The sequence below is a fragment of the Tenebrio molitor genome, chromosome 3 (assembly GCF_963966145.1).
Source record: "Tenebrio molitor chromosome 3, icTenMoli1.1, whole genome shotgun sequence".
Taxonomy (NCBI): Eukaryota; Metazoa; Arthropoda; class Insecta; order Coleoptera; family Tenebrionidae; genus Tenebrio; species Tenebrio molitor.
Window position 1 is genome coordinate 6,233,303 of NC_091048.1, and position 16,565 is coordinate 6,249,867.

The 16,565-nt window shown below is 35.0% G+C and overlaps 1 protein-coding gene and 1 long non-coding RNA gene across 3 annotated transcripts in view; one reads left to right on the forward strand and one right to left on the reverse strand.

Moving 5' to 3' along the window:
• Positions 1–16,565, forward strand: part of LOC138127230 (uncharacterized) — a 254,067-nt gene that overhangs the window by 185,655 nt on the left and 51,847 nt on the right. The window contains exons 3-4 of one of the 2 annotated variants that reach the window (XM_069043142.1): positions 3,660–4,226; positions 16,098–16,211. In XM_069043142.1, coding sequence (XP_068899243.1) covers positions 3,709–4,226; positions 16,098–16,211 — 632 coding nt within the window. In that variant the 5' untranslated portion in view covers positions 3,660–3,708. Of the gene's footprint in view, positions 1–3,590; positions 4,227–16,097; positions 16,212–16,565 lie in introns of those variants that run through there. The other variant, XM_069043143.1, reaches the window with a different exon arrangement.
• LOC138127236 (uncharacterized) lies at positions 13,037–15,590 on the reverse strand. Its single transcript, XR_011158156.1, has 2 exons — positions 13,849–15,590; positions 13,037–13,793 (listed from the first exon to the last, which is right to left on the reverse strand). It is a non-coding gene; the product is annotated as an uncharacterized lncRNA (long non-coding RNA).

Genomic DNA, 16,565 nt, shown 5'->3' on the forward strand with positions numbered 1-16,565 from the left:
AACATTTTCTTTTAATTAATTTTTTAATTAAGTTTAACAACTATCAAAGGGAAATAACGTAAAATACCTTGATGGCGGACGACCACATAATTAAGGAAATTTATGTTATTTTTTAATTTGGACAATGTTAATTTTGCGTTGTGGAATAACTACTTAGAAAAGTTTTTAATACAATCTCTGGAAAATCTGCTCTGGAATCTAATTTTACTCAAGCTATGTGCAAAGAGGTTTTCTGTGATTTCTGTTTTACATAACAAACAACGATAAAAAATTAACAACAACAAAAAAACTGTCTAAAACATGAAGTTATGTGAAGGAATATGAGAAATAGTTATTTCATAATGTTAACATTTAGTAGTAATTTAATGGGATACTAACGGGCCCTTTGTTGTTTTCATATCTCATATACGAGTATTTACGAATAGTTTGGCGCTTTCCAAATTTCTTGTGTTACGCAGGGTTCGTGTGTGTAAACTTCCCACTTGTAAAAGTATTGTTTTACATACACGTTACATAAATAATTATTATTAAAGTACGAAATATTAAATTGCGTTTTGGGATTCCTGGTCTGGCAGCGATAGTGAGCAGACGTGTTTAGAAAAATGTGCAGAGATTACTGACGTAAACAGCGACGAGTGAGTGAGAGATGACAAGCAGAAGGCAGCGGGCAAGAAAGAGAGGGCATGCCGAAATCGCCGAAAGAAAGGAAAGAAAGCACTAAGAGAGAAAGAGAAGAGGGTAGGACGTCTAAAGAAGCCACTCAGAATACGGCGGGAATAAGAGAGGAGAACAAAGTACTAAAAAAGGAATTAGCGGCAGTGAGAGAAGAGGTGAGAGGAAGAGAAGAGAAATGGCAGACGGAGGAAGCAAATTGGATGAGAAGGATGAAAATGATAGAGGAAAAGATGGAACAAAGAGAAAAGAAGGAGGAAGAATATTGTTATAGTTACCGGAATAGGGGGAATCATAGGAAATATAGAGAGGAGGAATGGAAGAATGGTTCGAGGGGAGATAGGGGTGAAAGTGAACGTAAAGGAAGCATTTAAAATAAATAAAGATAAGATGATGCTGACAAAAATAGAAAATTGGGAGCAGAAGGAGAACATTATGCTAAATAAGAGTAAATTGAAGGAATGAAAAGATGAGACGATGTTTAAAGATGAGGATTTGACAAACGAGGAAAGGAAAACACAAAAGAAGTTAAGAGAGGTGACTAGAGAGGAGAGAGAGAGAGGAGAGAGAGAGAGGAGAGAGAGAGAGGAGAGAGAGAGAGGATAGAGAGAGAGGAAAAAGTGTGAAAATGGGATATAGGAAGATACAGATAAACGGGGAACGGTTTATCTGGGATAAGAGAGGGAAGAAACTGAATAAACATTTTTAGAAGAAGAAAGAGAAAAGAAGAGAAGACGAACCGGCGAGAAAAGGTATAAAGAGAAGGTGAATAAAAAGGTAGATGGAAACCAGAAAAGAAGTACGAAGGGGAAAGCCTCTACTGAAAGAGTACAAATGGTAAGGTGAAGGGGCAAAAAAAAGGAAAGAAAAAGGGAAGATCTACCGAGGGAATAATAACAGGGGTGAAATTGGGGATCAAAGAAAACCGAAAAGAAAAGGGAGAAGAAGAAGGATGCATGGAAAGAAAAGTTCATATAGGCAATAAATGGTGGAAAATAATGACAAACAGTAAAGAGATGAAGACGCAATGAAAAAAAAACAGGACAGATCGTATACTCTTGAGAGGGGACTTCAACGGAAAAATTGTGAAGAGGAGAAGGGGAAAGGGACAAGAAAATCCAAAGACTAGTTGGAAAATGCAGGTGGGAAGAGACTGATGGAATGGTTCGAAGAAAATGGATGAGAGGTGTTGAACGGGAAGAAACAAGGAAAGATTCGGGGTGGTGCGAAAGGAAGGTGGTAGGTACTAGGAAGTTTATACTGACCAGCATTCGCCTTATCTGTGATATGAGACATACCACAATGTGATGGTGTGGGGAAACCTCTGAAAAAAACCCACACCTGGTCAGGCGGCACCGGGGTTAGAACCCGGGACCTCCGGAATGTAAAGTGGCGCGCTAGGCGCTTGGCCACAGTACTCGGTGATGAAGAAGGAAAATGGACCTACATAGGTAGCAGGGGGGAAATAATGATAGTTTACGGAGTAATGAACGAAGAAGCATGGGAAAGAGTAAAAGAATTCAGAATAGGAGAGAGAGCAAAGTCGGGCCATCTCGAAATAGCTTTGAGAAAGCGAAGGAGAGGGAAAGAACAGAGAAGGAAAGGGGTGGGGGATAGGAATAAAACTGTTTGTTTTTATTTTTGGGAATTTATGTTTTATGTTTAAAGAAAATGTAAACAGGAATCGGAGGCAAAATAAAGCATTCTCTATTAAATTAGGTTTCTTTCTTGTTAGTACCTAATTTTGTTGGACTCAAAATAATTATTTATACTAGGTTAAAATAATTTTTGCTTTAAAAGAACATACATTATTGTTGTTGTTAAAAAATACTTGTGACGTATTAAATGTGCTATTAATACCCGAGCGAAGTGTATTAACGGATTTATTAATCTTTGTCACACTGCAAACACTGATTTCAATAGTAACAAAGGGTTAAATGTCGTTGTTTGCGGACCATGAGGAAACAGTAGTTAATTACAGATGTGTATTTATACAAACACCAATGTAATGTATCGATATCTGCTATTGTCAAAGCACATGTCCTGTGTATGTAGGTAAACACTATCAGCTTGGCATATGAGCACCAATATTGTCCCCATTTGAGAAAGTCTTGTTAATCAAAATCCTTTTTTCTGTTTTTGATAATTTAAACTTTCGTAATAGTTATTTACATTAGAGTACGGTAGGGGTATTTTGCAGCGCGAAAACTACGTTTCAGGCACTCGGCTTCGCCTCGTGAATTAGTTCGATCGCTGTAATATATCTACCATACGACATTTGTATTAGACTTTTCGGCTGACCAAAGGTTTTATTTTGCACTTTTGCAGATTTTTATGAAATAGCAAATGTCAAACTTTTTGACATAGAGAGCTGCCAACCCGAAGGTTGTATTTTCTCTGTTATGATTATTTATTAGTCAATTATTATTAGTACTATTTTTTTACACTAAATTAAAGTTACGTATGAACACTTTAATTTTAAAGTAACTGTAAAAAGAGAAAATTAACCGTGCGTGTTACCGATGTTGTAAATATCCCCCAGATAGTTACTCGTACAACATCTGTCAGTAAATCGCAGCTACCTTAACCTAAATTGAAAGGTAATTGTGTTTACCAGTTGGGAAAGCCGCAAAAAAATTTTTTGTTAAATCATTTTTGAACGTACCGAAACAGAAAGAACAAGTATAATTTTTCGTAGGAGGAGAATTTCTCTGCGACTTTTAAAAACCTGCCCTCGCTCCAACCAAGTTTAAAATAACAATTGACGCAATTTCCGGTCGGTAAAAAGATACTTTGCATAAAGATATTGTTATTCCCTCTCTGAACTTAGAATTTCATTTATCAAACCGTTCGACACGGTTTTTATCCGGCGCCTTTCTACAAACGTCACCATAATATGACGTCTACACTGCCGAAAACAGACGGCGTACAACAAATTCCCGTTTGATTGCGTGCCACGCTCCTCACAAAATTCCTCTTCGTTCCAGAGTGAAAAAATGCACCACCGGTAGAGCGACACATCTCGACCGCCGCAAAATGCACACCTTCCTGCTACTACTCATCATGACAGTATCGGCGGGGGGGCGGCCTCGCTGCGGGGGAGTCTTAACCGCCGCCAGGGGCATCCTGCAAACCCCCGGATTTCCCACGGAACTTCCCGTCCCCATCCACTGCGAATGGGTTATCGACGCGCAAAATTTAGCATCCCCCAACACTTCGATCGTTGTTTACTTGACGCAACTCTACGTCCACGAGGGATTGTCCTTCACCGAGTATCAAGTGTATGACAGGACCTATCAGCTGGACGGGAGGGTCATACATACCGTCAACGAGACCAACGTGGTTCAGGTGCGGTGGGTCCAGTCGTTCCAGAATTTTTTGGTGGTCACTTTGAAATTGGATAGCATTGATAGTGCCCACCTGCGAGTGCTCGATCGGTTTCTGGATGTTTACGGGTTCAATATTACGTATGAAGTGGCCAGAGGACCGGTCAGAACCGATTCTTGCACCATTATGGACTGCGGCTTTACGGGAATTTGCTACGACCATTACACGTGAGTACTATCGATCCGTTGTTATTGAAAACCCAAATTGATGCAAATTCGTCCGTAATCATCGACGAAATCAATACATTCATTTATTCCTATAATCTGCATATTGAGTTTTAAGCGAACGCATCAACAATTATTTATTCAGCTTCAATCGTCCTGCTGCAGTCGCATACAGATCTACAATGTTATTTAAAATTACACATTCTAAATAATGATACTCATTGCTGTTGCTGGACTCGGCTTTGCCTCGTCCTGCAATTTCCAGCAAATCGTCCGAAATATTTTCTTTGTCGTCTTTATAACATAAATAACTATTGTAAAAAGAAACATATTTTAAAGCTACTAGTTAGTTATACAGGGTGTTTTTGAAATGTGCACAAATTTTAAGCACGAGCTACTTACTGTCTTCATGTAGAACTCGGAAAAAATATATAAAAAATTCTGTCAAAAAATAAAATGACGTTTATTTTTTGAGCTATAATTTTTTTTAAATTGCTTTTAGTATTCTAGGTTGTCAAACAACCTTGTAGGTAAAATTTCGGCACATTTTAAAAATACACCCTGTATATCATATTTTATAAAACGTACACCAATGCGGTTTCCTTGTTTTAAAGCATATTTCCTATTGGTTACTTCCCATTGGCGTACATTTTATAAAACATGATATACAGGGTGTATTTTTAAAATGTGCCGAAATTTTACCTACGACGTTGTAGGACAACGTAGAAAACTAAAAGCAATTTAAAAAAATTGAAGCTCAAAAAATAAATGTCATTTTCTACATGAAGCCAGTAGCTCGTGATTAAAATTTGTGCACGCATTTCAAAAACACCCTGTAGTTTGTTATACAGGATGTGTCAGAATTCCACCGACAAACTTTCAGAGCTAATTCTATGATCAAAAATAAGCATAAAACTCTTATTATACAGGGTGTTTGAAAAATTGCTAGTACAAAAAAAAACTGTGGCATCTAGAAGCCCTAAGAAATCCAAAAAAACAATTTTTAATTTTTTTAAACAAAAGGGATAAAGTAACCCTATCCCAGCATATTTTACGCCTCAGGCGGGGCAGTATTTTTTAAACCTTCGTAACCAAGCGTGATAATGAAGGACTCTAGAACAATATGAAAAATAAATATTTTTTTGCAAGATTTTGGCAACTAACAATGGTACTAACAATTTTAACCCAATTTTTAGTAATTTTTATCTCGAAAACTAGAGGGCTTTTATTAAAAAAATTTTTTGCCGATGACTTTAACTCACCATCACCAATTACCAGTATTTTTTTGTACTAGCAATTTTCAAACACCCTATATATGTGGTAAAAAATGCTTAGTTTGCAAGATAATCGACAAAAAACGTAAAAAAAAACACTATGGGAATCCCTTGCATTTTTTTTTATTTATCTGTGCTTTGAACAGTTTCACAAGTTTTGTAAATTGTACATAGCTCCTTTTTATGTTTGTATCAAGAAATTCCACCCGATTGCTTTTGTTGGTAGTAAAACTTTTTAGTCGATTATCTCGCAACCAGCCCTGAAAGTTTGTCGGTGTAATTCTGACACACCCTGTATAAATGTGTACATTCTTTGGTGAATCATTCGTAGATTAAATACACCGTCAGTCTGTTTTGAGTTCATTCCCCAGCAAATACGAAAAAATGCCTCGTCTCCTTTATTACATTTTGCAGCTACCTCTATTATATTATCTGGTTGAAAAAGGTGTGTGGCTTAAAACCTGACAAAAAGGCATTTGCCCTAAAATCCAATCTCCTATAATCTGCCCAAAAATGAATATATTAATTTTTAATCCCGCACCTGGTGCGGAATTGATTACGGCGCCACACTTGTTTCTCTTTTTTGAATAACAGTCTTTCGGTAGATGCGTTCCATGAACACATCACTTACGTTTTACAATAAAACTTGAGGCGAAAAATCGATATGCCAATGCGAATCGCTTCTTGTCTCGAATAAATACAATAAGCCAGCAGGTCTTACGATCCTAAACTGCTTGAGAATATATTCGCTTTCCATCCCGGATGCCATATTTAAAGGAGCGAAAAAAGTTCGCCTTTTACTGAACTTTTTGCTTCTTCCTCCGATCTCTACGAGGCCCTCTCCACAACCACGAGAATAGATGCGTAGATTAGTTAATAAAAAATATGAAGATGGAATGTTCGATCTTGTACCGGATATTTCCGTGCCCCGGACCATTTTCGGATAATGTTTCCTCTTGTGTGTTGGTATTTACAACATTTATCACGAGCACGCAACCTGCAACGCAAATATGAAAATGCTGGAGTTTTGTAAATATTGAGCGTAGTGGTTTTTATACAAAATCAAAAACCGTAAAGCTGATTATAAAATATCATATAGTGTGTTCCAGAATTGTCGCATTATATTTTAACAACGAATTCTGCGGTGAAAATCAAGTCACAAGAACGTTGTCAATTGCTTTCTCAGCTAAACCTTGATTTCATTTCAGAGCTGATAAAATTCTTTGCATTATTTGGTCCACTGTAATTAAATCATAAATCTTGACATTTCTTAGCTGCCATTTTGACCGGTATTATTTTTATACAAAATATACAAACACATTTGAAAATGTTTACAGCTGCAGAGTACTGTGATATAATACTTATACAGGGTTATTATAAATGTTTCTAACATCGTAGTTGACTAGGCGATTAATTTTAGTGTGTGCCGCTTCATATACATTCCTACATAACAGTTGACTGATTTCCGGCGGTAAAAACTGCCGCCAATTGCGCCACCTATCTGCGATACTATGATCGACACTTGCGATACGACTTACCGGCATCGAGTTCAGAAACGGAGTATAATAACTTATCTGCCGCGCGTCAGCTCGTCAGATGTCAGATGCCATGGCAATGAAGTGACACTTTAGAATTATCAATCCAGCAGTATCATGTCATATTTTACTGACTTTTGAAGAAAACTTTATTTAAAAAAATTAAAATATAAATTGTTTCTTAGAAACGAGACGTATTATTTAATATACGATAGAAAAGATTGAGGAAAGCTTCACGTAATTGGTTCATTTCAATCGTTTACCATTTAAATACGTTACAATTCATTTATTCTTTCAAATTTAGTTTTAGTTTTCGCTCCAGAATACGCTATTATCATGCGACAGTTCTGGGACACCTGTATGATGTTAACAAAAAATACATAATCTTGTTTAAAACGTAATTATAAAACAATAACGGATAAACCTTTTAATGTTACAATATCGATATCAATAACAATACAATATTCAGTTTTAAAATTCCATCTAAACACTGACTGTATACTTGTTTGGCAACAATTTGCAAAGCAATGTATCACAAAATTCAGTGTTTAGCAAACAATGTAATTAATGAAGGCCGGAAAAGTTGTAACAAATGATTTTTTGATTGTAAGCAACTTTCCATTAATTATGGTATAACAAAGGCAGCAGATTCTCCTAATTTAATTATTGTTTTTAATAGTTATTTACACAATTAGTGGGATAAAAGCAATATTACAGGATTCGAGTGTGAAGATTGCAGATGACGAGGGCGTTAGCCCGAGTTCATCTGTAATCATGCGAGTTTCCTGTAATATGCTTTAGCCCACGTGTTATGTACAAAATTTTATCTAAGACCGCCCCGAATTAAAAAAAAAAAGTAAATCTTATTTATTTCCGCCAGTTTCATTACACCACTCAGTGGAATAATGACTTACTTATCCCACTGAGTGGGGTAATGAAGCTCACTTATCCCACTGAGTGGAGTAATGAAATGCGTCCGGTAATGAAGTTCCTTATTCCACTCAAATGAGTGGGATAAGTGTCATTTATCCCACGGGATTAGATAAAACATATAATAGGTACAAGGAGGTGTTAATTAGTTTCTAGTATTGTCTAAAAGGAAACTTGTAGCATGGCGGTGAAAAGAGTGTCTCACTTGACAACTACGAGGGAATTTCAATAAAGACTGGGATTAAATTTATTATGGCCCCGCGCCACGGACTGGATATCTAATGAGTACTGACTATCAACAATTATAGACCAAGTAAACTTCTGTCACAATGCCAAGTGTCATTTATGTGGGTTTTATATTTTTATTTCAAGAGTCCCGTGGAATTGTGCGGCTCTATAATTTTATTGTGTCGAACTAAGTCGAGCCGTCAAAACAAATGTCAACAGTCAAATTTCAAATTGTTAAATCTTTGTTGCTTTGCTTGTGATTTTCTTCAGTTTTTCTTTATTCTAATTACTTTTCATCTTTTCATCTTCAGTCTTTATTAAAAATCTGTCATTAATAGACTTACATAACCTCTGTTTTTCTATTTGATACCACAATATGCAACAGAACGGCAAAAACTAAATATATTTTAATTCCACAGGACTCTTGATATACCTACGTTCTTTTATAGACACTTTGTAGTTTAGCTTGGGTTTGGAAATAAAGTCTTATTTTTTGCCTCTAAACTCTATGACGTCTGAATTAAAAAACCAATGCTACGCCATCAAGTTTTGTCTTCTTTTGAAATGTTTTAACATCGGCATTCTTGTATCTCACATTCTTCATGTTTTCGATGAGATAAAGAGAAGGCCGTGAAAGCTGCGAATTGCAAGATGGTTCTGGTGCTCCACTTTTTTGCACTCTGAAGGCATCACCCCTAAAGTTCCGACATCGCCCCATGTGATTTTTATCTGTACCGTCAAGCGAAAAAAGAAATAAATGGAGACGACGTTTCGAGACTGAAATTGACGCTGTCAAGGCTTTAGAGGCGATTTTGAAGAGACTGCAAGAATGGTTTCCAGCACGTCCTCGAACAGCGGCAGCACCCACGGGATAAGTTACAGGACTTACAGGTCGCAAAACGTAGCTTGATACTTGAGAAATGTAAAGTGCTTGTATCTTCCTAAGGAATTCTGACTTAAGCCCTAAATAAACCGAACAAAAACCCTACTTATTGTCATATTGTGCCCGTCAATCACTAGACGGTCTCCGACAAATATTTTGAGTACGGTTGCGATCAAAAAATTTTGGACACTAGTGTCATCGTGCTATCATACATTCTAAAACGACCTTTATGTATTTAACCTCAGTTTTGATTGTTATGTGAATTTTGAAAATATGAATATCAGATTTACCGACAAAACATTCAAGAAGTTTTAAAAATCAGACAAATGGAATAGAATGAGGTTTTAGTTAATAAAAAATATAAAATAAATAAATAAAAATTAAAAACTTAATATTTTCTCATTTGACACTTATGACAATTTCAATAAAGCATGATTTAGAGTAAAGTAAGTAAAGTGACAGAACAATGATGTCCAAAATTTAATGATCGCAATAGTACTACCCCAGGTAATTTTTTTCTCCAAGACCGCCTAGTGATTGACAGGTACAATATCACAATAAATTTCTTTAAGTAGGGTCTTTGTTCGGTTTATTTATGACTTAATCCAAAATTCCTTACGAAGATAAAAATACTATATGCGCAGTGAAATTGTGGGAAGTAGTGGGGAGAGACCCACTGTAAAGGAAGCCGTGGGAAGATTTTCGGTCGTCTTTCTTGCAAGTCAGATTTATCATGCTATCTGCACATCTCAAGTATCAAGCTACGTGTTGCGACCTGTAGTCCCACTTCGGAGGGACTATATAGAATGTAAGAAAAGCATTACTTTAGATAATTCATAAATAAAGTTTTTGTGACTTTAATCCCAGTGTTTATTGAAATTCCCTCGTATTAAAAATCCGAAGGGGAACAGCGCTGGTTCTTATTGCAAATTTGCACCATTTGAGTCGCTGTGCAAAAAATTTGAATAATTCCAACGTTAATAACGGCAAATAATACAATACCATTTAACAGTGAAAGAACAATAACAAAATAACAAATAAACTAAACACAATAAGATAAACAAAAACAAAATTCGTGACAACCCTAAACAGGTTAATAATTCAAAGCTGGAATGGTATTTGATTTGATTATTTCATACAAACGTAAAAATAGTACGAACAATTTTAAATGAAAATATTTAATTAAATTGTTTGAACGCAATTATTCAACAAAATAACAAAATCGTATTACTGGAAAACCGTGTATATTCCTCAAATGACGAATTTTGATCGGTGGATTTGTGTGTGCATAAAATAATTCAATATAATCACGTTTCAACTCTGTGCATTTAACGCGACTTTTATAAAGTGACTCCAACCCTTTAGAAAAAAAATCGTTTTCTTAGTCTGCAAACCAGGTCTCTACAACATCGATCACTATCTCGTTTGACGTTGTTTCAAGACATCTCATTGATTTTTTTGAAGGGCAACAAGTAACTTGAGAGCAGGTGCATTCTCTTGCAATACACACCTTTACAAAGTTTTCCGGGATGTTATTTCACAATTTTGCCTCAAAGTTTTGTTAACAAAGAACAGTAGTATTCTCACGTGATCGATTTTCTTCGTTGCATGTAATCAGTGAAAGTTATTCCATCTTCATCGCAAAAAACGAATGCAAGAACTTTTCCAACAGACTTTTGTGCGCAAATGTTTTTGTTTCGAGGAGAACCAGCATGTTTCCACTCTTTTGATATTTGTTTGGTTTCTAGCTCATCGCAAGTTTCATCCATTGTAACTATACTGTCCAACTATCTTCAAACTGGCTTATGTCTGTCTGGATGTTGTTATTCTCATTCTGGTATTTGTTTTAAAAAGCAAATGTAAACCAATTAGTTAAAAAAGAGACAACGACATTAACAATAGTATATTTCAAACCAAGGTAAGAAAGTGGTTTCTTGCAGACCGCAGGCAAAGATTATAAACCGAGTCGTAGACGAGGTTTGTAAGTGCCTAAGGTCTGCAAGGACACTTTCTTAACAAGGTTTGAATACAATTTTTTTCCCTACCGGCACAACTTTGTTGAAAAAAGTAAAAAAAATGGTTATATTCGTGATTAAAACGAAAATTTTGAGAATTGAATAGTAGGCTGTGTTATTTGTTTAATTAACTTGTCATCGCATTTGAAGATTTGAGGTTTGTTCGAAAATTTGATATAAACAGGATAAAGTAATCTACCTACCTAGCTTATCTGTTTATTTTCCAGATTATATGATTGACCTACCAACTTACTTCATTGAATTGGCTTTCATTTATCAATAACTTATTTCACTTTTGACACTTTTGACATTTGTATTTTGGTACAGTTTTACCATAAACATTTCATGATTAACTTTCTTACCTTAGCGAGAAAGTAGAATTTTCTCACCTCAAATGAGGTATCCACAGCCTACATTTCTAACCGGTAGGGAGAAAAAATTATTTCAAGTAAATATTAAAAAACACTTTGAAAATATCAAAAAATAAACTTGATATTGTGTATGGCGATAAGACTGAATGAACCAATTTGAATGAAACTAACCAAACATCAAAACGTCATTAACCAAAAGCAGCAGAGTTTACAAAAAAATTTCAATTAATTGTATTATATGCAAATTATTAGATATTGTTCACTGCATGCAGTGTTACAATTATTTAGAAGAGACAAATTTAAAGTATGTGTTGCTAATTTTTCTCATTTCACATAAAAGGAAAGAATGAAAATTAAATCAGAACTCTTAACTTTACTTTAATTAAATTTAAAATGTCTATTACACAAAGCTTTGTTCCAGACGTACTAATAAAAATATTTTAAATTACGAGTATAAAGACTTTTTTAATGAAGAACTTAACAAATTGCCGGCAGTATATAACCGGAATAGCCGTAATAAAATAGCTTAGAATAAATCAGGTGTTTGCACCTGCTGTCTTAGGAAAACTCTTTCCTGTTACTTTAGACTTAATTACCCATTTCACAATGCCAAACAAGAAAAAAAAAGCATTACACTACTATCGCGCATTCAAATGAAATGCTGGGCTGAGTAGGCGTTGGAAAAATTAAACCGTTTAGAACAGTGTAAAGTTTGAATTTCCCGCGGTTTGACACAAATGACATTTGTTTATGTTTAATCGGGATATAATTGAACCTCTTTGTTTTCAGCAAAAGGTGTCCTTAGATACTTGCTTCGAGAATAGGAATCGTTAAGTTATTCTATTTTTAATGTAAAACATTGCAAAGGAAGAAAAAAAAGAAAGATTTTTTTGGCTCAAATGTTAGGTTAGCCGTCAACATGCTCCAATTAATCTACGCTTTAAAAAAACACAACAATTGACGGTTTCCAATACCTTCCCAGCCCAGGATTTCATTTGAACGCGCGATATAGTAAAAACGTTTTAGATGTGGATTGTCAAACTCAAGGGCGCTTAAAATTTATGATTGAACTGTACTTTAGTGAGAAATCTGTCATAAATTCCAAATGCCTTATAAGCGCGCCTAGTTACTTCTCCTGGTAGTACCAACTTAACGACAAGTCCCCAATCCACGTCTATAACGTTCCGACCATATAAATGTATTGCAGAGAAGAAAATTTTCAGGTCATTTTTTATTTTGCTTAAAAATCATTGTCGTTCACTGAAGAAACACCGACCACAAAGAGTTCTTTCTCAAATTTTAAAAAAAGATCTCAACATTTCTTGTCCTGAAATGTTGAAAAAATATCGAACATTTTCTTAATTCAAATACAAAACAAATATTTTCTGAAATAACAAATATTTACTAAAATATATTTTTTATATCACAAAATAGGATTCCCGCCATATTAAAGTCAAGTCCAGTTTTTTTCTCAGATATAACTTATGCACCGTAGACTACAGACTGCTAAAAATAAAAATTTACTTAAAAAATGTTACGCTTGCAACGAATTGTGACTATTGAAAAATGAAATGAAATGAAACATTGAAAAATCTTTATTTTGTCAAAATTAATTTAACAAGCCGTTGTGATTTGTTAAAGCTGTTGGATCCTCTCATGGGCTGTGACCTTGGAAATGTCTGCGCGAAGGCGGGACGATAAACCAGTGAAAAATCTGTAAATAAAAACTAAAAACGTCGACTACTTTCAAATTCAAATATGTACAGTCGATGGACAAATAAAACTGGGACAAAAATGACAATCACATAAGTCAAAATTTACAAATTTGCATCGTTTAATTATGACTTTATCACAAATAGGTTAACTTTGGTATGACATATTATATAAACATTGACAAGAATATTGACAATTCAATAGTCTGATTTACATACATCGATTCAAATTTAAGTGTCCCAGTTTTATTTGTCCATCGACCGTACATAAAAAATAGACGAGATACAGACGAAACTAACGTAACGAATGACGATGCTTTCCGGTCGGTTTGTAGCGCCTGCTTGAGACCGATATTCGTCCATGACCGTAGCCCATGAGAAAATCCAAGACCTCTACAAAGGTTTTCCTAAATAATAAAACAATTGTCATTTCAGCTATTGTACTGTGCTAAATTTGTAATGCATGTCTCAGAATTATATAGTTATGTATTTAGACGTAAATCTGTTCCATAAATGTCGCTCTAACCAAATTTAATTTTTATTGTAACTAAAATCCAAAATTCATATAGCTTTTGATGTCTCACAAGAAATGTCAAGAGATTTCTGGTGCTTCTCTGAGGACCTGCAAGAAAACTTATTTAATAGATCCTTCCCATCAGTATTAAAAAAGAACTAACTTTGTAAAAATAATAAGGCAAGAACTTTCTTCTTAAGCGCAACCACCGTAAATTCAAATCTCGGCAATAAAAGATTATTATCATATCCTCTCGAGGGTAGTTATTGTGGGTCTTAAAAATAAGTCTTTAAGAAATCTGGTCTGAATACCTCCAACGGAAACAATGAGATAGTCGTAAATAGGAAAACAGATAACAGATGCACGCTCCAGATGTTACAATAAAAGGGATGTGAACAATGATTTACTACAATCAATAATATTAAATATATTGAGCTAACAGAATGAATAAGGTGGTAGCATCATTAGTCCATAGTGTTGTTAAAATAACTGAAAAACTGGAAGAAAAATCTTAGCAAAGAAAATATATTAGGAGGTGGTTAAATTTACGTTATTTTTTCATCAACAAAGTTTATCACATCCTTCTGGAAGATATGATAAATTTAGTGGTATTATTAGACGAGATATTTGAAGGAAGCTCCAAAGGATTTCTTTCAGTTGTCAGATCTTTACAGTGACACACGACAGCCGCAATAACGTTAAGAAACGTTTATTGAATTCAGTGGTTCTAAAGCTGTATTTGTCATCAGATAAAGTAATATTTAATGTTTTGTGCGAGGCGAATAACATCTCTTCATATATTTGCACTCGGATACATATCGTGCGTTCAAATAAAACCCTGAGCTGAGTAGGCGGTGGAAAAATTAAACCGTTTAGAACAGTGTAAAGTTTGAATTTCCCGCCGTTTGACACGAATGACATTTGTTTATGTTTAATCGGCACATGATTGAACATGGTTGTTTTCAGCAAAGGGTGCCCTTAGATATTTGTTTCGAAAATAGGAATCGTTACGTTATTCTATTTTGGATGTAAAACATTGCAAAGAATGAAAAAAGAAACATTTTTTGGCTCTAAATTTTAGGTTAGCTGTCAACATGCTCCAATTAATCTACGCTTTAAAAAATCACAACAACTGACGGTTTCTACGGCCTTCTCAGCCCAGGATTTCATTTGAACGCGCGATATTATTTATTATTAGCGCTGAAAGTGTCTAGTTGTTAAACGGTACTCATTATTAAATCAGAGCAATGAAATGTTTCGGCAGCTTGTTGACAAAATGTGTTGAAGTTTTCCTTCATATGTAAGGCATGTCCTCAGGGAGGTAGAACTTAGCGGTTGTCCCTCTGACTTTAGGGATCCCTGTTAGAAATTGATGGAAATCTACGTCAACGCCTTAATATTGTTACTTCGTCTCCATCAACACAATTAGTAATAATTTATTTAAGGGGTAGATCTGCTTTTACGTAATGTAATAAGTCGACCCTTTTCAAAATCAATTAACGTATTTCTAAAAACGTGATCAAACATTTTAAGTAACTGTTAAACAAATTATTGGATTTCGTTCACTCGGCAAAAACTTCGAAATACGTTAAGGAAATAAGAAAAGATACTTTCACAATTATTTTACCAGTGGGCTGTTTAGATTTTTAATCGTGACAAATCATTCTGTTAAAGATGTTCTGCTAGCATATTTTTTAAATATAAAAAAAATAGTATATTATGTATCAAGGTTTATAAACGCCATTTTAGTCACGAGTTTTATTAGCCACGAGCGTAACGAGTGTTTAATACAACGAGTTGCATACAGAAAATTCGAAACTGATAAACGTCAATTGACAAGTGACAACTAACTTGATTTTGAGTGTCACATGATTTTTGCGATTAAAAAAACTAGAGCTAACTTCAGCCCGTTACTAAGAGACCCGTTGCTAACTTCACCTCGTGACTAAAGCGCACAAAGCCACAGCTTGTCAAGGTGTATTTATCATTGACATTTACATGTCATTGGATCATATTCAAATTTGGTAGAATCTGATTAATGAGTTGGAATATTAAAAATTTTACTTTTTTCAAGCTGAAGAGAAGGTAAATTTTGAAATTTACATAAGCGGGTTTTAGTGCCTCACCTTTTGTAAAACATATTCTGGTTAACCCACGTTAAACACTATCCACGTTATCCACCAGTTAAATTATTTCCAACCACCTATTTGCTAAAAGCGCGGTTTCAACTAATTTCTAGTCATTTCCGGCCGCGCACCATTAATGCTACAACAGGCCAACATGAATCGATTCGTTGCCTAGGGCATTCAGATTTATTATATCCCGCTATACACTGCTTGATAACAGTACAAGCCCTGTAAACAAATTAGCGACAGGTAGAATAGAACTAACAGTGAAAATGTCTGCTTTCAGAAAATTCTCCTGCGAATGCTTCCCCGGATATTCAGGTCCTCATTGTTCTTCCGGTCCCAACTCATTTTGCGCCAACGACGAAACTCCGACTTGCAAAAACGGCGGCACTTGCATGTGAGTATAATAATTATTTATATTACGCCGAGTTTACGGGGCCTTTACCATAACAGACGAATTGCTTATTATTTCGCCCGTCTCCCAGAGAGCTTTAATGTCGACAGGCGGTCTATTACAAAGTTTTATTGCCCCATTACACACGAAATAATTAATTTCTTAAGGATGTGATGACGTGGTAATGGCCGCTTGAATATTTATTTTTATAGCGCCGAGCAAAAAAATTCTAAACACCCGATACAAATTAATAACAAATGAAACAGTACTAATAATTAAACAAACGAAAGCTCCTAATTGTGAACAATATATGATTCAATCTTTAGAAAATGTGCTACCACATGTCTAGAAATATTA